Consider the following 26,139-nt stretch of genomic DNA (forward strand, 5'->3'; position numbering starts at 1 on the left):
GCATTTATTGACTCTTAAAAAAGAAAGTATTCCACATAAACAGAAGATGGCATCCTGTCATTGTCAGGAACTTCTCAGCCTCCGACTAATTGCAGGTCTGAGGAGATTTCACACAGAAAGCTTGCCAAATTACTCATTTTTAATACCCACGCTTGAAATACAACACAGTTAAGAGAACTTGTCAGCAGAGAGAGAGAGGAGGAGAGAAACAGAAGCCATGTTTCACCTACTTCTAGGACACGTATTTACACAGTAGGTGCACACCCACAACAAGATAAAATAAACTGAACAAAATTTCTGACACACACAAGCACAAACACACAATTTTTTTTTCTTGTAGTATAATATTGAATTAGCGCAAAATAAATGTGTTTCAGACAGTACCAGGTTATTTCACCCCACAAGAAGCAGAGTTTTTAACATTTTTTCAACGGTTTGGATGACTTCAATACCTGGAAAACATCTAAAATGATTTCAATAAACTGTGTACTCCTCAGATTAGAGGTTGTTGGGGCGGATGACATGATAAAAAAAAAAAAACATCTACTTTCAGTACCTCAAAACATTGCTGTTTATTATATATATATATATATATATATATATATAGATATATATCTATATATTGTCTCTAGTGCATGAGCAGAATTTCCCAGCAGTGCCTGTAACTGAAACCATAACTTCTGTTTTTCCACAGTTAAACTTGCGTTGGCTAATTATTTGGCAGAAGAAACAAGCTAACACCTGATAACCTTTAAAGTTTTAATCCTTAGGATTTTCCTGTTATCAAACCCAATTTCTAGTATATTTATGACAGGAATCTCTTCTGCTAAATCCTTTAAATGTGTTTATTTTATTTCTCTATATAGTAGTATGCATGTCAGTGGCGGAGTCCGCCTTTGCACTAATGGATCTGAATTGCGTTTAAATGACAATCCCAGTCATTCACTGACTTGTATACCAATTAAATGCTTTATACAGCGAGGCAGTCTGTGTATGGTTTCATTCTAATGGTAATGTAAAACCAGGGGGGCAGACAATATCATTCATGTGAGGTTCTATACAGTATAATGCTATAAGTCGCCTAAATGAGATATTGGTTATATTGGTTAATGTTGTTTGAATATTAAATGTTAAGTTTTGCCGGGATATGTACAGTATTATCTAGTTTACACAAGATATACCACTATAACAAGGTCCTGGTGTCATGTTCAGTGTGTCCTAATACACTGTGTTAGTTACTATGTATCTCTCTATGGCATTCGCCCACATTGTAGTGTTTTAGTAAATACTGTTTGGTGATTCCAATTCAGCAAGTTTTCTTGTGTGTGAATTTAAAAACACATAAGTGAATGAACTAAGCAGCAGTATATTCTAAAGGGCAGTTGGAGCAAGCGGCACCACCATAGAGTACAGTTTAGGGAGCACACAGAGACGGATGGTAATAGAGGAAAATTAGTACATTACATAAAGTGTGTTGAAGAGCAACAGTTTTATTGTTAGTGATTATAATGTAAGTGATGATGATGATGGTAATGATAGCTTAGCAAACTGACCTTTCTTCAACAATTAGTGTGACCCAAAAGTGTCATTCCACACTCTTCACTGTACTTACACTGCTGTGGGTTTACCTGGGTTATTTATGATTCATATAAAAGAGGGTAGTCCAAATGATTGGCTATTTGTTATTTAAATTTCGCAGTTGGACAATATGTATGAATACCAGTCAGTAAAAATAAATATGTAGTGGTTGCACATATTTTTGGGACCTGGTGTCTCATTAAGATTATTTTGGATAGGTTCATCCCTTTTGTAAAACCATTAAAGCCTTAAAAGAAATCTGCAAGTAATATCACAGTTTTGTGCTTTGCTATTGTGCAAGAATCCTACATTATATACACTATTTATTGGACCTTTACATAGTGATTATGCTTGAGTATTTTTGCATGAAAAGCAAAAAATTAAGTAGATCATGGTAAACCTTTCTCAAAATGTTCATGTGTCTGTGCCGATGAAAGTACCCCCAAAAAAATGTGTTTATGTTGGTCCACAGATGCAGTGACCTGCATGTACTTATAACACAAGAAAAAAGACATTATCTCTTTATCTTGAGAGATTGAATGAATGCTTTACTAAATCTAATAGTTGCCCATTATTCAGCCACAAATAGTGACCCACTCCTGTGAAAACAATAATCCTTCTTCTTTACTTTATGATAATGAGATAATGACCATGAGACACCAAAGTTAATAGGACAGATAATAGGATTAACACATAAAGATATAGTTATAGTTAGTGTGCTATTGTGTAATTGTATTATCCTTAGATCAACTCAGCAATTGACTGGCTCTTAGCCTGATGTGACCCTGGGAACGTATCAGCGCTGACCTGTGCCACTTATCAAAACCATAGGCATGTGGACAGTGTCTGCTCCATGGCTGCCCAGCCACGTGCTGAGCGGCCTGCCACAGTTGCCTGGCAACTGTCCAGAGAGCTTTAGGCAAAATGATATGGACAGACACTCACAGAAGCACTTACGCTCACAGATTCAAGCACTTACGTATTCAAGTCCACAAACAGCTGCATGCATGCGCACATGAACACAAAAACAAAGTCAATGCACACACTCAGTTTAGTGTATGAACTAGCATGCTAGCTTGAGCTAGCGCCTCCTGTCGCTCTCTCTGCAAGGGCAACATAAAGAAAGGGAATTTGGTTAATCATCCGCCATTGAAGATAAGTCAAACAAGTTCCCTCTTCTTCTCTTTCTCTTTCAGTAAGTTTTCTTTCTGATCCCCTCTCCCCCTCCATCTGCTGAGCTGGGCTTCCTACTGACTTTAGCGCTGAGAGCAGCAGTTTATGAGGCTGAACTCATGCATATTCAACGCTTGCTTTAGGTAACGGCCAAGGAGCTGTGAGGAGAGTCATCAACCTCTAAGTAAAGACACAGGCCGGAGACATGAAAATGAATGGGTGAAAGACAACAGAGGAGGGGTGAGAAACAGAGGGAGGGAAATTTAAAACAGAAATATTTACAGTATACCCAATCACGCTGAGTGTCCTACAAAAATTCCCTCAAGACCAGTCTGATAATAACTGCTGCTTCGGCTCATATAGCGTAGTTAGAAAATCTTTCCAAAAAGGGTATCTTGTGAACTCATGAAAGCATAATGCACACTACCACTGAATACAAAAAAATGGCAGGAGCACTTAGTGTTTCTCTAATGTACGCTGATGAGATGAGTCATGGTAAAAGCCATTATCCCTTATTGATATTGTATTGCATCTGCAACAGGAAGATGTATTAGTATTAAGAACATTTTCTTTTTAAATTTTGAGACAAGGAAGCTGTGTCAGGCAGCTCCACTTCGAGAGGATGTTTTCAGTGATTTGCACAGTATATTTAGTGTCCTATATGGTGCAAAGCTTTATTCAGTGCATCCCCTGTTGTCGACCACCTCAACACTGACAAGGAAAGACTGCAACGATCACAAATCCAAAGTCCAGAACTGAAGAGCGGCCATTCATCTGACTGTTTGACCACTGAGACAGGAACAAGCATCTGCTGAGGAAGTTTCATGACTGAACAGAATGACTGCAGTGGGTCACTGAACATATTTCTGTAAAAGGAGAATAGAGAACTAGAGGAGGAGGAGGGGTTGGGGATGGGGGGGGGGGGGGGGTCGGGTAGGAAAAAGGGATAAAAAATAAGAAAATCTGACAGGTATTAAACCGAATATTACCCAAAGCTACTGTCAGATCCTAAATGAGAGAGAGGTGAAAGGGATATATTGAAGGCCATATTATATAATTTTGCTGTGACGTCACAAAGAGGATGATTAGAGATGTCAAAAATCAGAGGGAAGATATTGCCTTTTTATACACACAGAGAAGGTGATTGAAGAGGGGGAAAACAAAGCTTTGTGAGTCACAAAATGAATCAAGATAAAGCAGAGGCCCTAATACAAAATAGGAAACTAAAACCTTAGCAGAAGGTGACTGTCTCCTGCACACTGCAGACTAAAGAATCTGTATTGATGATTGAAATAAAGTAGATTTGATTATACAGTATTGTACGGCAACCTTGGGGATTAGCTACTGCGTATGAATGTATGCATGTATGCATGGATGAATATATCTGTACTGTATGCAGTGTATACGAATAACTTTACATCCGATTTTGACAGATTTTCAAAGGTTCTTCTTCCAATAAAAGTACTGACTCTGACACAAGTTAGTAAATCCTGTAACGGGCATTGTCAAAAAATGAGCAGTGTAATGTCACATTCTCACAAGAGTTTATGTAAATAACTTTTTTTTAAGACATTTATATTTGAGTTGAGTTTATATATCTGCTAAAAACAGGGTGATTTATATTACTGTTTTTCTGTCTTGCTTGAGACTAAAAGTCTAAATCATTGCTTGCACCCCTTGGTGTTGCATGATCATTTCCATTCTTGATTTAAAAGTTATGCTGCTATACTTTATATTTTGCACATAATTGGATTAGCAACATTTTCACACAAACCTGTCAAATCTCCTTGTTGGCGCTGAATCAGAAGCTCAATCAGAAGACCCTATGGCAGGTCCATTTCAATTACGTATCACTGTGTACGTCAAGTACACCCAGAAATGTAGTTATATTGTAATTGGGCTTCCTCCTGCTGAACTAATGTCATTTCACCACACCGCCCATAGGCCTCCAATGTCATTGTATTTATTACCTTACTTATCTCACTCAATTTTTATTCTCAAAAGGTCCATACAAATGGTACCAAGCTGTGCAGTAAAACCAGGCTGTCATGCAAATTTGAAAAGCAATGCTTCAAACATCACAGTCACACAAAGACATTTCAAAGCTTTTTAAAGAAAGTTCCATTTCAGAAACAAGTTATTACTGATGAAAATCAGTCAGTGAGAATTAAGAATGGATAAAATTAAACGAGTTTAAAACCCTTAAAACAGAGAGCTTTTCATGACAAAGCTTACGATACAGACAAAAAACTTTTAATTATGTATATATATATATACTCGTAATTATGTGTTCCATAACTATGCAATGTTGTATGCAATTACCATTATTTTAATGTGGATATCATACCAGCTTTACAAAGAGTTATTGGTGAGTCATGTTAAGGATTTTCCAGTGAGCAGCTTGGATGAATGGCAGCATAGTATTTGAGTCAATTATCTGGTTACAATTTGACAAAATTTCTATAGCCTATATTTTTTTTAAATGATGGCAAACTGGCATCATTAAAGGTATGTCAAACAATTAGTTAATAGCAATTCCTCTTTTTTTATAATTCCTAAGTACAGTTGATGTTTTAGGTGCTACATTTTTTAGTCTGATTTTGAAACTCTATGTCACACTATGTGGTGTGTAACATGTTGAGCATCGAGTATGACTACAGTAGCTGCATTCATTATTTTCCGTGTATTTGATTGGTCCAGCTGTGCAGCTGGCTGCCAGCCTGGGAGGCAGATTGGTGTCAGTTTCAGTCAACATACATATTAGTCATTAGTGCTCAATGTGAACTTCGCCTGCATCATGGAAGTAACTGCTCTTTGCAACAACTTGAAGCTTCCAACACACATCATTTTACCATCACACACATTACACTCTCGCATCTCATTCTATACAATCACACTTGCAACAGGGACCAGATGGACTAAATATGAAGGATATTGTGGCCAATTATGCCAAGGGAATACATTTAAAATCTTAGTTTGCACGTGAACCTAGTTACAATCAAAATCACACAAAAGCAAACATGACTGTTTTTCTGTGCTGTCATCAGTCGTGCACTGTTGGCAAAATGTGGAAAAAGAAAAGTTAACGATCGCTCACAGAGTGGGAAGATTGTGGCTCTGTGCAGGGAGTGGGAGGTGTGTTTCATTTGTATTTAGGGACAGAAGAGTTGTGGGAAGGCAGCAGGCTGAAATTAATTGACATCAAAATCTGTGCTGGCTAAAAATACTGTTTATGTCATATTTAACGGGATGTTTTTGAGAACAAAGGGCAACACAATTTGAACTAATTCCCAAGGCTCACCGGGCTAAGTAGTATTTGTGGATACTGTTTGCCTTGGCTTGAGCTAAAAATGTTTTCGTGAGCATGGGCTTATAAAATATACATAAATTACATTAATTGAGTAATGGATGAAATAGTGTTTACTAGTGTGTCACAAACCTGAACACATTCATCATTTTCAAGTGATTGATCCGGCTATTTAATGGACAAACCAACTCTACAAAGTACATCAAAGCAAATGACAATACATTTTTCTCTGTATTCTTTTATTTTAAGAATAGTACAACAGTATCAAATATTCAAATAGATAAAATAAAAAGACAACTATTTGCAATGTAAAGATTTGGGGGAGTAATGTCTACCTGAGCAGAGAATAAAGTCACCTTCGCTGTGTGTGTTGTAATCTGAGCTTCTCCTTGCCTGCTCTGACATAGCAGGCCGGCTGCACTTGCTTTTAGTGCATGTTTGTGCATGTGAGCGTGCCCCACTAGTTAGCACACAGCTGCTGACCTGTCCTGGCCGGTTGGTCGTCGCTGAAGCGTAACACCCAACCCCTGGTTCCCCCTCAGGTAAACACTTAGCTCTGTCAGCTTGTTTGCCGTAGTTTGTCTGTTAACGCTGTTAGCACTGTTAGCTACGAGCCGCTGTCAGGCGTTCCCATGTTGAGAGCCATTTAGAGACAACGGAAATGCTCCCAATATCGTATATTGCCCAGAAAGGTATTCAATATTATAGAGAAAAATTTACCACAAAAGAAAGGCAAAACTGTTGAAGATAACAGATGAGGATTAATATTCAAAGGCAAATAAGACTTAACTCAACACTAAACACACTCAAACTCAAAACTATTTTATAGAAATATAAGCTAGATCGCTTACACCTTAAAGTTGCTCTAATCAACAACTTTATAACAACAATGGTTGTAATGTGAAAAGGGTCCCACTGAGTTACCACCAAAATTATCACAAAACTCTGCAGTTCCGCTTAGCTTAATGGATCCATTTAGTATTTTACAGCTTATTGTTTTGGTTTATAACCAGCACCTTTCAATTTCCGTTTCAGTCTCACTGTTCTCATACACCTTTTTTTGTTGAAACAATAGCAACTTTGAAACACGCACAGCGTCCAAAATGGTAATGACGCCTAGTGAATAAATGCCCTTCAAATCAATATCAGTGTTGCTCTGTTTCTGCTGTATGCATGAATAGAATACATTCACCACATAAACGTTTTAAGGTGATAATATGTCAGTGTTGTGTTTACAGCTTGTCGTAAACACAAAACCTTTCCCAAGTGGTCAGAAAATCCAATAGATAGACCACAAATCAAATAGACGACCAGTATTGATCTATTTGGGTGTTAGAATGGACAAAACATGACTAATTTTCAGAACATTGAACATTTTGCAATTAGTTTGTTCTGAGCTTAAATACTCCTTTTACTCAGTGTAAAAGTTGTGGTTATTAAATGTGGCGGTATTTACTACTAAATGGGTTGCTCTTACTTACAAGTAAAAAGCTGAAATTGGGTAGAGAAACGTTTCCTGAAGAAGCGTTTCATCTCTCTTCCTGAGGTGAAAAATGCCCTCACTCTCTGAGCCCACGATGGTGGGCCTTTCCCCAGAGTTCATTAATTAGTTAATTAGTTAATTAGTCTGAACAGATGGCTGTGCAACACTAATCAGAAGGCTCTCTGGGCCTGGAGCAGGAGGAAGGTAGGAGAAGGTGAGCCGAGGAGCAATCTGGAATCTTAACTGTCACCAAACCTCTGAACTAGTCTGTGTGCAGCAGACATTTTCTTCTCATTCTCCCATTTCACTCCACAACGACAGGGCGTATCATTAATTAATAAGAAAAGTATATTTGCTGGAAAGTTACATGTGTACGTGTCATACTGGGGTGAAAGCATATGGCCTTAAACCATATGGAAGGGTGCTGTGGTCACACTGCAAGAGCATTTATTAGAATGAATACTTTGCATCACTGCAGATTTAAAAAAGCATTTCTGACGGTTTATTTTTAGACTGTTCCCATCTCCCCCCTTCTGTTTCCTTTTCCCTCACTGTCTCTCTACGATTCTCCCTCGCTCATCCGTCTCTATTCCCTGCTCTCACTTCTTCCCTTATTCCTGACTCCCTCTCACCCTTTTAAAGGCGCAGGCATTGTATGAAATGAGGTTGGCATATGTAAGCTCCCGTGTGTGTAAGTACAGGATAATACTAAAGATTAGGACATAAAACTATTAAAATACGGCATGCTTGTGTTTCTCACTTTGACTCAAATTCAGTGTCAGAGAGGAGCGCTATTAAAAATTCAGATGGATGGTGCATTATTCATACATATATTTTACGCACGGCACGCAACCAAGTAGCACACACACACACACACACACACTAACGCACGCACACACTTACACACTGCTACATGTACTAGGAGATATCTGTGTGCACATGGGCAAACATGTATGCTTATGCTACACAAACATACAAACACACATGCTACGATAATCGCCTTAGTACAGTAACCCATTTAAAGCATATCTGAGAGTGAGAGAGGGATAGCACACGTTCGCCCACATACCAACATTTTTCAACAATGTTAAAGGAATCGAGGACACTGCGTCATCCCTCATTATCACTCAGCAGGATCGCTCTACACATCTATATGTATGTATTGCGTATGCATTTTAATGATAGTGTGTGTAAAGTTCAGTGCAATAGACACACAATGTACAATGCATGAGCATGAACTTCAAAGATCTCCAACATGAATCACGGCAACAACGTCAACGTAAATCGATCGAGTCGATGTGTCTGTAAAGGAAGTGTACATAGATACCCCAGTAAAAGCGTTTCATTCAGAGTTTAGTTTAAATACTACATTCAACAAACCGGCTTTCAAAATGTGAACTGAATCTCACGCCCAATTTGTAAACGGTCATGATTTGTCTAGCAGCTGTGAAAAAAAACAACTCATGGCAAGCTGAAATGGAGTAGGATAAAAGCTGCATGTCCAGGTCCTCTATTCACTAACTCTCAGTTTGTCCTTGTCCCCTCTCCATTGGCACTCTCAATAACGCTCTGGATCATGTTACCCTCTGTTAATACTCTCTGCAGCTCTTGGACGGCATCCTAAACTACTCCCATTTCTCTGTTTATCATTATTCTGTTATGTTGAAACAGGCGTGATGCAATAAACAATATCTGATTACCCAACCTGGCAACTGAAATGCCAGCGTCAGATAGTCTGTGTGCAAACACCTCCGAAAGATGACGGCGTATGTAAATACTTGACTCTACTGATATCCAGCAGCACAAGGGCAGGGTGCGCACACGCACACACACACACACACACACACACACACACACACACACACACACACACACACACACACACACACACACACACACACACACACACACACACACACACACACACACACACACACACACACAGGCCATGCTAGCACTGCAAAGCTCCATCAGAATGGAAAAATGGAATAGCCCTTAATCCAAAAATACACTGAGAGCGACAAACACACATTTTATTTCTGTTTTCAGTGTACACCAAAGGCATTAAGGGGTTTGTGGTGTCTCTGAAGTATACTGTATAGTGAGTCTAATCCTGGCTTGTTTTTTCTGCAGTAGTGCATATTAATACAACAATTAATTAATCGAAAAAACAAAACAAATTTCAGGGTAAGTGAACACAGTAAACACACCTGTTTGTGCTTTACTGTGAAACCCCTGTTGCACAGAAATAACCCTTAGTGAACAGATCAAGGAGCTGCACACACATTCTGTTTTTTTGTACATACACATGTTTCCAAGTCCCACATGTCTGTAACATCAGGTGTGTATTCAACCTCTGCTGCTCGACCCAAACCCTGATCATTTGTCGGTACATTACACGTAAAACAATGGATGAAATAATTAAAGTTTGTGCCTGGGTCGGGTTCAGGTCCTTAATTTAGAGGTAACAGTTGGGTTCAGCCGGGTCAAGTGTTGAAGATGCCAGGACCTCATTTCCCAAAAGCATCTTAAAGAGTAACCTAACATTAATTCACTAAATTCACTTTTTTAGACAAACTATCACACACATTGTGGAGCATGGACATTTGATTTTTGCAACTGATCTGCTCGTTTTTGTGGCAATCATCCCCCTATCCCTCTTTGTGCAGACTATATTAATCTCTTCTAGTTGATATGCCACTTAATGATGATGACAGAATAAAACTGACAATAGATGACATGTATTTCCATGAAACTAATAGAAACATTCACTGCTTGATTAAAACCTAATTTGTGCTTAAGAATAACATCTGCATCAAGCAACAGGTAAACCTATCACAGTGTACTTTCTTAAGCAGACCTAACAGATTTACACTGTCGAATGCACATTGAGCTTAGGTTTCATACTGAACAATTTGAAGTTTAAAACATTTATTTGTGCGGTTTACAACATCAAAATCCTTGTAGCAAAGACTCGGCTTTGGGTCTTTGTTTTAGGTTTATAGTTTTTACCACAGCAAATGTAGACAAGAAAGGGGAAACATTATAAGAATTCATCATCAAAATTTAAAAGGGGATGTCAATGTTTTTGGAATAAATATTTTTGCTTGTGCACGAACAGTATTACCATGCCATCAGAAGAAAGATAAAAACAATAAAATAAATATATCAAAATCTAGCACTGGTAAAGCAATGTCATCTGCTTGAGCAATTTCTTTTTTTTTTTGCTTTGATGGGACTTTATCTTATACTGTATCTCCCTTGGGATATTCACCCTTTTATACCTTATTTGTGCATGATGTCTGCACATTACCTTACATGCTCTTTTTGCTGTAGCATGTCAACACTGAAATAATTTAAGATGAGTGGCATGCTCTATGTCAAAGATTTAAATAGCATTACAGTGTACGCCATTACAAGTGTAAGCTGACATCCATATGCCTTGTGATGTTAGCTTAGAGTAAGACAATACAACACCTACAGTATTTGGACAACAGGAGCCTGCAAATGGATGTTTTAATATTGGTGCTTTTAATAGAGCGCTATTTTTCATACAGTGCACCACAAATTTTCTCAAACACATATTTTGATAGAAATCAGCTCTCTGACACAGGGACCAGTAAAGGTGAGATGACACCTGTCAAACAAAGTCTATTAACACCAGCATCAGAAGCTAACCCTAACCCTGGTAAGGCCTGCAGGATGTGTGGCACACCAAACTTACCTAGCACGCCGAGCCGATAGTTCATGGTGACCACAATGACATTTCCATAGGCAGCAAGGACGCTGCCATCAAACATGTTCCCTGAGCCCTCCATGTAGGAGCCCCCGTGGATGAACAGCATCACCGGCTTCTTACGACGATCCCGGATATCTGCACAACACAGACAAACAATGTTTTTTATATTTTTCATGTTCATTCATTCTTTGGTAAAAACCACCCACCCACACATTTTAAGAGTTCCTATTGAGTGTCCACAGGCAACAGGTAGTCTACCCACTTTAAACTAAACTACTGCAGCAGTCAACAAAGTAAAAAGATCCATAAGCAGCTTTTTCTAACCTGCTACAGCCAGTGATTCACTGGAACAAAGAGGATAAAGATACTAAATATGAAACATTTTCAGTGTACTGCCTTTAAGTTGGCTGCAAGTATTTCATGTCAGCCCCACTGGGCTTATCCTCTATATTTCATTCTGTGATGTCGGCTTCCCCTGTCCTGTGCCGTGATGGTACAATCCAAAACTCTTATACCCCTCCATGAGTGGAGCAAATGGTGCAGCCAGTTCGGATGCCCTCTCTGTTATTGGTGTCTTTGTGCCCATCAGTGTGTTGCTATGGTTCATTCTGTCAGTGTGCACCCCCACCCACCTCCTTAACCCCCCCCACTTCGCAGCGTCTGTGGTATGGAGTGTTTGAGCGTGGATAAGGCTGAGAGAGCTGCCAGTGCAGCCCAGTTAGGCTGAGCGTCTGCACTGTGCAAGGCCTGTGGATAATTTGTATGAAAGCCAGACCAAGTGGAAACATAAATAACAGCCACAGCATCTGTTTACCCTGATGAGCTTCAGCACTCAGAGATGGGGGGGAGAGAGAGAGAGGCAGATAGGAAGAGAGAAAGAGAGATAAAGGGGAGTGAGACGGCGAGAGGAAGGAGATGAAAATAGGGCAGTGTGAGAGAACTGACGGGGGTAGAGACATGGATGGGAGGCTCTCACCCCCCAAAAGAAAAACACGATAGCAAGGATGAAAAAATGTGAAATGTTACAAAGCAAGTCATACATAGCGCGGTACGCTAATGAACACTCAAATTCACACAGGATTCATACAGAGACACGCACACAGACACACACACACACACACACACACAAACTCTTGCATAGGCAGCTGCGATGTTGAGTCGCTATGGAAACTGCTTCTCGCTAATAGAACTGCACCAGCCATTCCATTGCACCGACTCACTGAATGCCTGTTGCCGTGGTAACAAATTCTACTCACGTATTTGCACACCCGCCTGCATCACCACCTGAATCTCAGGTTACACATGCACTTGGGTGCGTCACTCGCAGTCGTGCACACACACACACACACACAGACACACAGAAGGGGAACATGGAAAAATGGCACATATGGCTTCACACACACAGAGATCTTTTATGGATCAAACGTATGACACAGGCAGACTGGCTAAAAATAAAGATTTTCAGTCATACACTCTGACGCGCTGCTCTTTTTCTGCTCTTCTCTGGTGTATTCTGTAGCTCGGCTGATTTCCCGGAGGATATGTAAACAAGTTCAATTATCCCGGCATTACCAGGACTGTATAGAGGAGTGACATATCAGCAGGCTGCAAAGTAACACTCATACCATAAATTAAATCCTGAGAGAAAACACACTTAGGCTATGACATATGGCAGCCATGTTAAAGGCCCAATCTGCATTCTGTTCAACTCTTAAGATACTATTTAAATGCTGTGTTAACACAGATAACTGATGTAAACCTATTTGGTGCACACTCACCTGTCAAACACCAAAAACAATTTAAAACATTGCTGGGCTGATTTAGAATTGCACAGAACTAGAGAACTAGCCTTTTTTATTGCACACATTCTTCCCTCTTTTTCAAATGCCTACGTTACCCACAATGCAACTCAACTGCTATGAGCTGGGTTGGAGATTTAGGTGTGTTAAACTAGTAGGAGCGAGCTGCAGAGTTCTGGTATGCCCACTTCTTTTATAACTCCACCAAATTTGACTTTGATGTGTGAAATTTGTGGAGTTAAAATATAAATTCCCTTTAAATTTAGTCGGTTTAGTAGCCAGTCAATACATTTGGTGGTTTTTGTTTTTTCACTGTGTGTTCTCAAGCACTTCATCAACACTTCCATATAAATGAAAATAAGTAAAGTACTGAGTTTGTAGTCTTTTCTTTAAATTTGGATCTACGAATTGTGCCTTTAATAGGGAGCACCATTTCCAAGCTAACCCTCTGCTCCACTAGCCTTGAGCAGAAAATGTATTTTCCATTTGAGACTTTCATTCATTGTTTTTTCCGAAAGGCTGAAAGATGATAGTGTTCTTCTTTTATAATTTTAACATTAAAAGATCAACCAGTTATGTTCGCATTGAACTGTGATCTTTGATTTCAAAACTGACTCTAAATACAATTTTTTCACTTTTAGCTTTTATAAATGATCATAATAATGATAAAAGAGAGTGAAATTTTTTTCCCTAATAAGTAAAAAAAATAAAGTTATAACAGAAATATTTGCTAAGCCCAATGGAGGCTAGGAGTAAGCCCGCCCAAAAAACTAAATGGAAATAAAAAAAATGTAATTCATTTTGGAATAAAAGATAAAAAGCTCATGCATACCTACAATGCCTTAATGAAAGGTGAATAGGAAAAGGTCTAAGTGGTGCAAAAGAAGAAAACTTCTGGCAGTCTATATCTCACCACTTGTCCACTCTTTATTCTGACAATATGTCGGGGGGCTTTGGACTTTCATCAGGTAAGCTTAAAAATAATATCTGTCTGGTTTATGGTTTGATAAAATGGGACACATGGTATTTTGGTAAGGTGTCTGGCTAAACAAACTCTGGCAGTAAAACAAAACACTGAGGATATGTCGACATTTGCATGCGATAATCACTTTCTGCATCAACGAACAATAAAGAAATAAAAATGGGAACTGAGTTGGATGTGTGTTGATGTGAGGGTGAAGGTACAATGATGGAGGCGGCTCAGCACAAACAGAGGGGTAATTAGGGTTCCAGGGTCGCAGGGTGAAAGTGTTTCACTCAGCCCAAATCCAAGGCCTCTACGGTCAACAAAGAGCTCTCTGTCTTTCCTGCCTGCCTCCAAAACACTGGCAAATTATTCACTCCTCTTCTACCTAACCTGATACCATCCTCCTCAATATTCACCCCCTTCTCACTTCTATTCTCAATGTTATGTCTTGACTCCCAAAAGAAACTGCCTACTTTCTGCTTTTCTTATTATTACGGGCCTCTCTCATTCATTCTTATGGAAATCTCAATTGATTTGGGCGTAAAAGTTTCAGTCTTACTCAGCACTTGCATGCACGCCCAGGCAATGCAGTCTCCTTAAAAATAACATTGAAAAACAAGATGCTAAATATAGTATTTTCCAACAATGTTGGGGAACCTTTGTCCGATCCATACATGAGCAATTATAAGTGAGGAATCCAGCCCTCCTGATCCTGTCAAGACCCATCAGGTGTCGGCATAAATGTCAAGATCTACCAGTCTCCTACTCATCCACCCTCTCAATCTCTCTTTCTCTACATCTCTCTCACTTTCAAAGCTTTGTAAATGTCATTTCATCATGCACTTGTCTTCATTATGACTATTTTTTCCCCTTCTCTCCCCCTCATTGCCCTCCCCTGTGCTCTCGCAGTGCTCAGCTTTTCCTTTTCTTTCATCTCTATTCTATCATTCCGCTCCTCTCCTAGGCAATCCTGCATGAATCCTTCCTTCTGTTTTCACCGTTAAGAAACCACACAATTGGATTAGCTACATCTGTCTCTTTTTAAACCATGGCAATTAGAGATGCAAGGGAGAGAGAATTCAATACCCAAATAGCACAGTGCTGAAAATACAGGAAAAAAAAAAAAAAAAGAAAAACCACACACATTGGCACAAATTAGAGCACATGCACTCAGGCGTAAATTTGCACATGTACTGTGCTCGAGTAGACACACAGCGCACAAATGGAAATGTTATGCACTCTATGTATGCATAATGCTATGTAATATACAGTATGTCTGGGAACAGATGCACACGCTGTCTGCATAGATTTTGGGTGCATCAGTAAAAAGTAGTGAGAGCAATCTCAATTCGACTGCAGTGAACTTGAAAATGCACAGCAATAGCAGAAATATGCAGAAATCCTCCAGTTTTTTTCTTCTTTGAAAATGAAGAACTGGAGAAAGCCCAATAACATTATGAAGGACAATAAATCAGCAGACCATTTCATGAGGAGTTTAGAACAAGAATGAAAGTGCCGGTGAAAAAGGACTGAGTATTGATTTTCAGTGATGCATCACACAGGATAGTCAGAACATCAGCGTGTGGTTGATCAACCACATAGCAACTGGGAAAGGAAAGTATATTAGCTCCCCGTGCAGGTGCACAAAAAGCCGAAATTGTGGGGAATGAAGAAAAACTACTTTATATGTAGCTCTGTCTTCATGCATTTTAGCTCAACGTGTGCCAGTGAGTGGGATTGTCAGATCTATGTGCTGATAAAAGCAGTTAACAATGGATAATGTAATGTGCACATAGAGTGATGAGTCTAAGGTGATTATTAATACAGATGCAAACACAACATTCCCCACAGAGCTTGAAAAATGGGGCACGAGGAAGAAAAAAACATGCAATTAAAATACCTTCATCCCTTGGTCTGTTCATTGTAGACTCATCTTGTTTTTTCGTGAGCGGACCTAAGGTTCAGAAAAGAGGAGGGTGGGGGGGACAAAACAGAAAATTCAAAAAGATTGCATTTGCAGAAAAACAAAACAGAAAATACAAGAGAAGATTAAAAGAGGAAAATAGCAAAAGAACAGATGCTCCGTTACATTTCAGTGGCCATGTACAGCTAGAGACAAATGTTTACAAGAATTGCACACCTATTCCTCAAACGATAACCCCAAACACCTCTGTTTTAACTGCTCAGGATCTAGTCACGCACCGCCTTGAAATGACCCCAGAGACCACTTCTCCTCAACCCTTCTCCCTATCAGTCCTGACACACCGCTGCTCTGTAAAGGAAAATCAATGAGCAGAATCAAGCCATCACTCTTTTTTGGTCAGAAAAGGCAAAGGAATGCCAAGATTCTCTGTATCCCGCTCCAGCTCAGGACAGTGTTGCAGTCCCGAGGCAGAAAGGCCCTGCACGATCTTAAGAGTCTTGAATGTCAAAACATTACACTGAAGACACACACACACACACACACACACACACACACACACACACACACACACACACACACACACACACACACACACACACACACACACACACACACACACACAAGGACATTGTGAATACATGTGACTAGTATGCGCATTGTGCACAGAGAAATTCTGGCATATAGCCTGAAATGTGAGTCTTTCCTTCCAAATTAGCAAAGAGAGAGCTGTTTTTGATGTTTACACCGCCTGCGAAGGCTTGTGACAGGATTCCCCTCACCAAGGTCAAAGAGGAGTCCCACATCAAGCTTTAATGGTAACGCTAGTTAAATGCTCCATAGGGCATGTCCAATAACAAGCATTTATCACAGTGACCAACCGACACCCTGGCACGTCAACCTCTGTAAGTCTTAACTGATAAGGATCCCATTAGTTTGTTTTTTTTGTCAGTGGAACCTTCCATCAGCCCACATTTACTACTGCGTTTTGTGTCGTTCTCAGTCACTGTCTACATAAGCATGTCTTAGAGAATGCTATTAAAAGAAACTCACGTTCACACACACGCAGGCCCACACACATTAGACCTTTACGTGCTACACAAAGCATGCTAACAGTGTCCTTATCGTCCGTTGCTGTCCTCCCCGTAACCAACCCAGCAGCACATTCCCTGCTCTCCGGTAGGGAGGCGTTGCCATCCCTCATATTAAAGAATACTCTATGTCGGGTATGCCAAGGGGTAAATCATTCTGGAAGAGTGCTGTTGACATGTCTGTTTCTACCGTTATTCTAGAAACCTCACAGTGAAGTGACGGCATATACCCTTTTCACACTGCTTTGCTTCTATTGGCAAAGAGCATCACAGCAATCCACCGCTGCATTTTCACCCATCCCTCTGTATGAATATGGTTTCCTGATATAAAATGTTTATCTCCCGTCTAAATGGAAAAGGATCAATGCTGAATGGATTTGCTGCATCCTATGAGTACCAGCATACAGGCGCCTGATCCACAGAGCGCTTCCTGCCACGGAAGGAGATGGTACAGTAGTTGGTCCTCGGCTACGGAGCAGACGGGTAGACAGACCGGTAATGGATAGTGAGGCACAGAAGTCCTCCGTCTTGTCAGCACTTCCCCACTACTTAGCACCACTCTAAAACCACACCTCACCGCTTAATGGACACTTCTCTGATTTCATTCGTTCTCTAATGCCTAATAAAGAGCTAACCAATACGTGAGTATAAGCTCCGATCAAAGAGTCGCACTTTGTAACAGACCATCCAACTTTATATATAAACCCTAAACCCTAACGTTTAACACTAAAAGACAAAGAAAGTGACAAAGAAGAAGTACTGTTGTGTTAAGACAATTTTCATTATCATACAATCTGTTGACCTTATTATTCTTGATTGTTAAGTCTATGAAATGGCGGAAAAGGCCCATCAGAGTTTTCCAGAGACCAAGGTGAGGTCTTGTTTTGTCAGTTTCTGTCAGTTTAAACAAGACTAGGGCGGCCATTACGCTTGTCTTTTCAATGGGACTTCTGTCATCCGATTATGCCAGGACGCATTAACTATCAAGTACGTATGCTCCGAGACCGGATCTGGCTCGCATTTAGATCCAAAAAGAAAGACGACATGCCGAGGTGGCCCGGCCCTCATTGAGTTCCGATCTCAGTGAGGTGTGGACCGCATGTGGGCACATTACGGATCATTTATCAAACGTAGGTCTCCTCATCTTCCCGCCACACAGCAGCTGAGGTTGATGGGAATGCCATTAGTTTTGCAGGTATGCTTATAAACCAAAGCATTGAAGATAACTTTTTACTAGATGATGCCCCTAGATGATGAAGTCAGAGCATCACCATAGTTACAATTAATCTTGAGGGGAACATGAATGTGTATATAAGGTGTGTTACATTACCATCCCAAGAGCCATGGCTTGCATGGCTAAAAAAATACGAAACAATAATTATTCATCTAATTATTTTTGTAAGCTATATTTCCATTGTTGGACTAATGCATTTATAATTTCAGAGTAGGTTGTCAGTATATTGTGACTAACTTACTGCTGGCATTCTTCTACAGAAATAAATAGCATTGCTATGTGGGTGATTTGCTTCGAAAGAAATGCTCTTGGCAGTATCTAGGTCTTAACTTCTGACAACAAACTTCTGACTTTTGAAGGAATACCAGAAAGGGTTAGACAAGACAAAAAGTAGGATGTAGCCAAAGGGAAACAAACACACTTTTTAAAAAACATCTTTCCCTTCTGCCTCAGTGGAGAAGCCTGCCGGTAGGTTGACTGTCTCATAATGTAATGGGCCACTGGTCACAGAAATGCATTGGCCTACGCGGGAGCATTTGGCTTGGGTTGTCCCAGTACTGTTTGACCTAATGCAGCTCCATCGCTCAGTCAACAGCATTTCTGTTCGGTTCAGTGAGCTAGTGGCCAGAGCGCAAGCTGCCTCCCGTCCCTCTCTATTTCCTCAGTGCGGTAAACGGGATGAAGCTGCAGTATGTCATGTCTATGGTGGCCTGTCTGCTTGACAAGGTGTCAGACAGCTTCGGTTCAACCCCCCCTGCATCCAGGCAGCAGCTCCCAGCACACGCAGTCCTGTCCTTCTGCTCTCCATCTCCTCTACTGTGCCCCCAGCATCCGCCTCCATCCCTGCCTTCACTGTCCTGCCTCCTGAAATATGTTTTTTAATAAAGAGCACAGTAAATGGCTGCTCTAGCGGCAATAAAAATGAAAGATCTTAGGCCCGTAGCCGAAGAGTGTCTTGAGGAAACAGGAATGCAGTGAGACAGTTCTTTTGCCTCGCAGCCTGGCAACATAGGAGAGTTAGGGAGGAACACTGTAAAAGGAGGTAAGGAGTGGGAGGGAGATAAAGGGAGAGGGAAACTCACTGTTGAATCCACAAGAACATTTGTTTAATTTACATTATTCAAAGGAGTTATTTGGATTTTATTTGAATTGAAGAAGTAGCAGGCTACATAGTGGCCTGGTGGGGAAGGGCAAGAAGCTCATTTGCATTCAGAACAGTGACCCCTTCTACCGCCATCTGCATAAAGATGGAGGAGAGGGGAGAGAAGAGAGAAGAAGCAGGGAGGATTTTGGGGAGGAAAGAGCAGGAGGGGTGAACAGATGCAGAAAGAGAAGAGAGCTGTGAATTTTCTTTTGTCTGTGAATTTGTCTGAGGACGGGAAGATAATACATAATGTTGTACTATGGAGATTATAAATGTGTCAAAATTAAGTTGAGCAGGCCAGATTTGGCACCAAAACATTTTGATCCAGTCGGTATGATTCTGTGCTGCCAATTCATTTTGGACCACCTACATCCGCCATCAGTGGCAATGCAACTGCTCACTGCCAAACACAGCACAGTACAACCCTGACATCCTTCATTGGAACATGCTTGACCATCCCTTACTGCTACCAAGTTAGCAAGCTAAACTACGAGCTAAAGCTGCCTAGACTCCACCAAGAGTCGACAGCCACTCTAGCAGCTCTGTTAGTCTGTACGTAGGCACAGTAGGGTTTTGAACTAAATGCATGCTGATGTTCAGAAGGTATTATGTCCACAGTTGTCACCAAACCTAGTTACCACTAAACACAAAGTACAACTGACACCGATGGGAATGTCTTTAGTTTGGCAGGTATTAAGACATAGACCAAGTATTGGACGTTTCAAAAAGTCAGGTACCACCAAAGTGATTCAAAATGATCCCTTAGAAGGACATTGATCTCCGTTGGAAATGTCATCGCAATCCATCTAATAGTGGGACACGCAACAAAGCATTTATATGGCATGCTCTGTAACATTCGGCTACCAAGGCGCTCAAACTAGCTGAGTTTAAGAGCGTTAAACTCTAAATAAACAATGACTAAAGATTTTTTATTGGTAATTGTGAGATTATCACAAGTGTAACTAACACCATGAAAACTATTTGTGAGATTCTGACAGCAGTTACGTGTAAAATGTGGTGTGTTTGATTTCAGGGGCACTTTAGTCTCCTTCAGTCTCTATTTCTCTCTCACACACAGGGCAAAACATATCCTTGGGGACAGAATCAGCCTTGTGTAAGCAGTGACCCCTGACAATAAGTGACAGATTCTGACAAGCAGACAGGGCTACATGTTAAATCAGTCTCACTCATTTGCACACCTTGTCCCCTGGGAATAACGCTGAAGATCCTACGTCAGGTTCTCGGAGAGAGTGACATAAGTAGTGTACAGCATACACACTGTAAAAGCAGAGAACATGTGCATACTTTCCTATGTTAAGAGTAGTTAAATGGTTCTTATTTTCTTCTTCATAGCATCTCTGGTTCTCTGGTCTAACTTAATACTGCAGTCATTTTTCACATTTTCCACTAGCAATTAATCTGTTTCCATCTTCCATCTAGCTAAGTAGGTTATGGTTTCAGCTTTAGTGTTAGACTACAAAGCTGTGCACCACTCTAGACTAATCCTGGAGTTAGACTTCATACAGAATAAGAGCAATAATGCATAAACATTGTCTTGCATACTCTCACGTAACTCTCAGGTGAGCACATTAATCATAGACTTTTTTACATTTTATCATTAACCTTGCTTACTATCATAAGTAGCATATGCTTTCCCTCCAAAGTTACACTTTGATCCTGTGTTCTTTTACCTGCCCATCTGCTTTCTCAAACACTCTCCACTGGATCATTAATGCAAGAAGTACACCCAGATAGCACATGAAGAGGTGGAGGTTTTGCTTTATAGTGATCTTCAGTTTTGGGCTAATTTTACCCCAGGAGGCCCAAGCAAGAATATCTTTGGCAATGCATTGAATCAGTTTTTTTACCCTAACCAAGCTGCTACAACAGCTAATTCCATTCAAACAATGAAACTGGCAAGTGAATAAAATGTTTTCTAGTAAGTGTTTAACAATAATACAATATGTCAATGTGAATGTTAGTCTGATAGCAAACTGAAACTAAAAAAAATATGCAGGTTAGTTCAGCTTACATGTTCACAATTAAAAGTAATCTATGCCTTATTCATCAACTCGCTAATGCAGTCTTTTCCCAAAACCTGGTTGGGAGAAGATATTATTAGGGTCGCCAAGTAAATTTGCAGAATTTCTTCTATAGTTTTTTATTTAATATTTATATCTGCAACACACATTTGAGCGACATGAGGGAGCCTTAAGGTTTGGATTGTTATGGTAATTGTAGACGATTTAAACATTGAATCTTATGTAAAAGGCTAACTCTGTTTGTTTCACTGAGAGGAAAAAACATGTGTACATGTTTTCAATAACACATGCATAAAACAAAGTTGGGATTTAAAAAATGTATATCGCTTGGAAATTAAGATAAATTAAAATGCAATATTAATTCATAATATAAGGTGATGCAAAGAATTGGCAGTAAAAATGTTCAGGGACGTTCATTTAAGCACAAAGTCGTTTCCAGTTAAGGCCCAGTGTGAATTGGGTTTTGATGGTTTGACATTTAAAAAAAACCCTGCTCTAATGGTTTCCTACAACTGGCAGGGTGAGGGTCACAGTTATGTAAGCGTGGGTAATGCTAGCTAGTTAATGTAGGGGCATTAGAGACAACACTGACTATATAAAAATAAATTAGCCTGATGTGATAACCCTTTGGAACATTTTAGAAAAAAGAAATAAACTGAATATGTGAAAAAAGGTTGTCTTTGTCAATTTATTATAGTTGCTATATTTTCTCTTAACCTAGCTGCTACAAAAACACTAGTTTTCATAGCCTAAACACAGTAGTGGTGTTAGCTTTGGTAATGCTAGCTGGTTACTGTAGGAATCTCTATACGACTATGACTGTATTAAAACAAAGTAGAGTAATGTACACTTTGACAGATCAAAAAAAGAAAAAATAGAATAACGAAAAAAAGAAAATTGTGCTTTCATAATTTTCTGAAAACGTCCCTAATGTAGGGACTTGTGTAAGTGAATAATTGTACTCGTTGAAGTAACAAAATGTTAATGGTGTCAGTTACTTAATCAGCTGCTGACTATTTTGAGTCAGTCAAAACACATGGAACTCATTCTGCATTGCTCATGCAAAAGGTTAATGTTAGCAAGCTAACACAATTAGTATTGTGAAGATATAATGTTCATGCATGGTTTAAGCAAATGAATGTACAAACATAGCATGTTACAATGGCTAATTGGTACAAAAGGCAGCTAGTTAGTAGAGGATGTTGTGCATGCATTTTAAATAACTGATAAAATGCTAGAATTAATTAAATATGAGAAATAAAAGTAAAGTGTTATCTAATGCTCAACAGAGTGTTAGCACAAGAAAGTTTGCATATCTGATGATGCTGCAGTAAGTGCATCTAGAAAACCATTAGACCAATAGTAATAAAGAAATATAAACTAATTGAGATTGACATTAAAACAAGACAGGGAGATTATCAGAGAATATATTTGGTAATCTCCTGGGTGTCTTTTGGTTGACACTTTTTTCCAATGAATATAATCCTGGATAACTGATCAGATAGCTGAAAATTTTAAATGATTAGAAAAGTAAAAGCTGCTCTGAAACAGTTGTGACACAAACTAATCTTTTCAGGAAGGCTTGGGATTTCACTCTTACTCACCTTCTTCTGACGCACTTAAAAAGCACAGTTTAACAGGCCAAGACTAACTTAATCTCTTCCTCTATCTAGTATGAGAGTTCTGTCTCACTCACCGTCTTCAGTTGGTACATAGATGTTGAGGTAAAGGCAGTCCTCACTCTGGTTCTGAACATAGGTCGCTGCAGCGTCCAGGTTGTCGGTGAACCACACTGGTAGCATGATCTCAGGTAAAACCCCGTGGACATTCTGGGGACACACTGGTGCAAAATGGGTGGCATTGCGAATCTCTTGCCAGGAGCCTGGAGCTTCAGGAGGCTGGAAACGGCGCTCGCCAACTGGTGCCGTGGCATACGGCACACCTAGGAACTGTTCCACAGGGCCCAAGATCTCATTGTTGAGGTCCTTCCTGATACCACGTATCTTTCCATAGCCAGTGGACACTATGGGGTGTTTCAGGTCAACTCGTTGACATGAGGAGAGGGTGAGGTGTAGCACTAGTCCCAAGAGCCACAGCAGACAGTGATTAGCAATCTGCTGAGAATTATAATGACGCTTCCCACCATAGCCTTGGTGGCTGGCAGCATTGAGAGGAAAAAACAACATGTCCAAAATAAAGGCTCTTTTAGTCATATCACTAGGACTTGAGCTGGGTGTAGAGAGGGGTCACAAACTCAGTGGGTTATGGGAAATAACAAAGGAAAAAAGAGGTTTGTGGAAGGGGACAGGTTAACAGTTCTCCTATGGTGACATGGTCTGCCGGAGGGACGGGTAGCATTCTCAGGTAGACTCTGTGGTCTCATCCGTCTTCCTCTTTGGAAATCTTGAAGGGTCCAGAGCTGCAGTCAGGAAGCCAATTACACCTGAAAGACACAGACAGGTTTCAGGTTTGAGTCAGTGTGTGAATAACTGTGCTCTTTAAACCCTGTCAGTGTTTTCTTTTTTAAAAGGCACTGGAGGACAATATAGGTATGCTGATTCTACCTTAGATGAAGTGTCTGTTAGATCAAAAGAGAAGGAATAATGACACTTGACTGCAGATGTAGTACATTTATATTACCCTAAGGCTAAAGTTTGCTATTGTGTCTACCCCAACAGACACCAATAGTTGTATATCTGTCATGTCATGCGATTTAGTGGTGCTGAAGACAATTGATTTGAATAAAAATCATTGAGCATTATAGCACTTATGTTAAAGTGGTTCGTCTTGACACAGCACGTTGGATGTACCCTATCACCAGTGACGCATTTACAATAAGGTCAACTATGCAGACTTAATGCACAGAACCAAGTTTGAAATTAAGTAAAAAATGGGCAACAATCACTGCTGCCGACAGGTGTAGTGTAGTAATGCAGCACGTGTCTAAAATAGGAATTAAAGATCTTCATTCAATATGAAACCAGTAAGTATGCCATTATGTTGCATTCTTCAATGTTCACCACAATGGCTTTAACTGTATCCATTAGTGTCTTTCCAGATTGCTCATTTGTTGCCACTGTGTTAATGTACCGGTTTTTCAACTGTCCTGTTAGCCAGCTAGCTCATTGCTACTTAACCAAGAACTACCATAGAGAGTCATGTGCATGTAGTTTGTTTATTCTATTTACATATATTTTCTTTTCTCTGTATTATCAAGCTTGACAGACAGGTTTAGTGACATGTATAGGCTCCATTTTATCACCATTTTCCTGATAACAAAAAAAAGGTTTCACATATTCAACTTTTGTCAAAATTCATATCCTCGCTGAATTTGCAAATAACCATGTACATTGAATCTACAAAAGTAGCTTGTGTGATGCCGCCCTAATGCATTTTTGGGCGCTAACATGCTGTATTTACAGTTGTAAACTTGTGATCACATCATTCAGGCACACTGAGGTGAAAACTGTGAAAAGAACCAAAGGAAGCCTGGTAAGATGGGAAAGACAACAAGTTACAAATAATACATTGGTTTCATTTAAATCTGCCTTAAGATGCTATCAGAAATAATGTGGAAAAAAATGGAAATACAGGCTCGAAATCTCAAAGGTGTACACACACTTCAGAATGTGTCCAACAAGGAAGAACTTTAACTTGTTGGTTTAGCAATTATTACTTGAGAACATAAGCTAACAATGAGCAGGGTTAAAGGCCCAGTGAAATGAAGAACATATGTTCCCATTTTAATCCTGTGTCCCTGGGTTAATTGTTCTTTAATCTCTTGTTATATGAAAAAATATATACCAAAAATCCGTATCAGTGTATTCTTACATCAAAGTCCCTGTCCTTTCTCTATTGTAAAATGGTTTTAAATATTTGATGAATCATCCTGTGTTTACATAAAAAAACATCCGATTATCATATTAAACATCTCTTTCCCGTTTGTGGTACATAGTAGCTTACAGAGTGACATGAGAGAGACAGGAAGAAATGTGGGTTTGGATATCAGTGTGCAACAACTTTGTTTTCATCTCCCAAAAAATGTAGCGTTCTTATTAATTTAAGGGATAGCAAAAGTCTCCCGGATGACGCAAAACAACCGGTAGGCTTTTGCAGTTGGGTGAGCAGGGAGTTCAGGGTGCTGGTGGCATGGAGGGAGGCCGGGTGCCGTTCATCTGCATGTACTGCCCACGCTGCAGTGACACACGGCCAATTGAAAAGCTGCAAAGTGTCCCTTTCATCTCTCCCTCGTCCTGCTCCTGATCTAACAGGTGAGAGAGGTGAATGTGGAGCCAACAGTCCTCAGCTGATTTAAATCCCTCATGTGTCAAATATTCAGTTTCACTGGGAAATACATCCCATTACACAGAAGCTCTAACTTCCATTTCATTGGAGGTGTGGGAAAATGCAATTTGTAGTCCCACGGTAAACTTTTTCAATGACCACGGTGTAATGTGACTCCTGTTTCACATTTCATCTTGCAGATAATTACAAACACTCATCTTGTAAATCAACTTCAATCCACAGAGAAAACCACATAAATAAACACATCATTTTGAGGAGTGAACAAGGCAAACCCCATCGGCCCTGCACCCTTTTTAGCCGTCCCCACTGTGTCAGAGTTAGCCTTTCCCTCTCAACTCAGTTCAGTTGGTTCTTGC

General features: G+C 39.9%; 1 protein-coding gene across 1 annotated transcript in view; it reads right to left on the bottom strand.

The window, feature by feature from the left end:
• The window catches only part of nlgn2b (neuroligin 2b), a 30,387-nt gene extending 6,696 nt beyond the window's left edge, over nucleotides 1–23,691 (bottom strand). Inside the window, exons 1-3 of the mRNA XM_054625379.1 lie at nucleotides 23,175–23,691; nucleotides 15,947–16,000; nucleotides 11,266–11,415 (exon numbers count right to left, since the gene is read on the bottom strand). Coding sequence (XP_054481354.1) covers nucleotides 11,266–11,415; nucleotides 15,947–16,000; nucleotides 23,175–23,691 — 721 coding nt within the window. The remainder of the gene's footprint in view (nucleotides 1–11,265; nucleotides 11,416–15,946; nucleotides 16,001–23,174) is intronic.
• Between the last annotated feature and the right edge of the window lie 2,448 nt (nucleotides 23,692–26,139).

The sequence above is a fragment of the Anoplopoma fimbria genome, chromosome 24 (assembly GCF_027596085.1).
Source record: "Anoplopoma fimbria isolate UVic2021 breed Golden Eagle Sablefish chromosome 24, Afim_UVic_2022, whole genome shotgun sequence".
NCBI classification, from domain to species: domain Eukaryota; kingdom Metazoa; phylum Chordata; class Actinopteri; order Perciformes; family Anoplopomatidae; genus Anoplopoma; species Anoplopoma fimbria.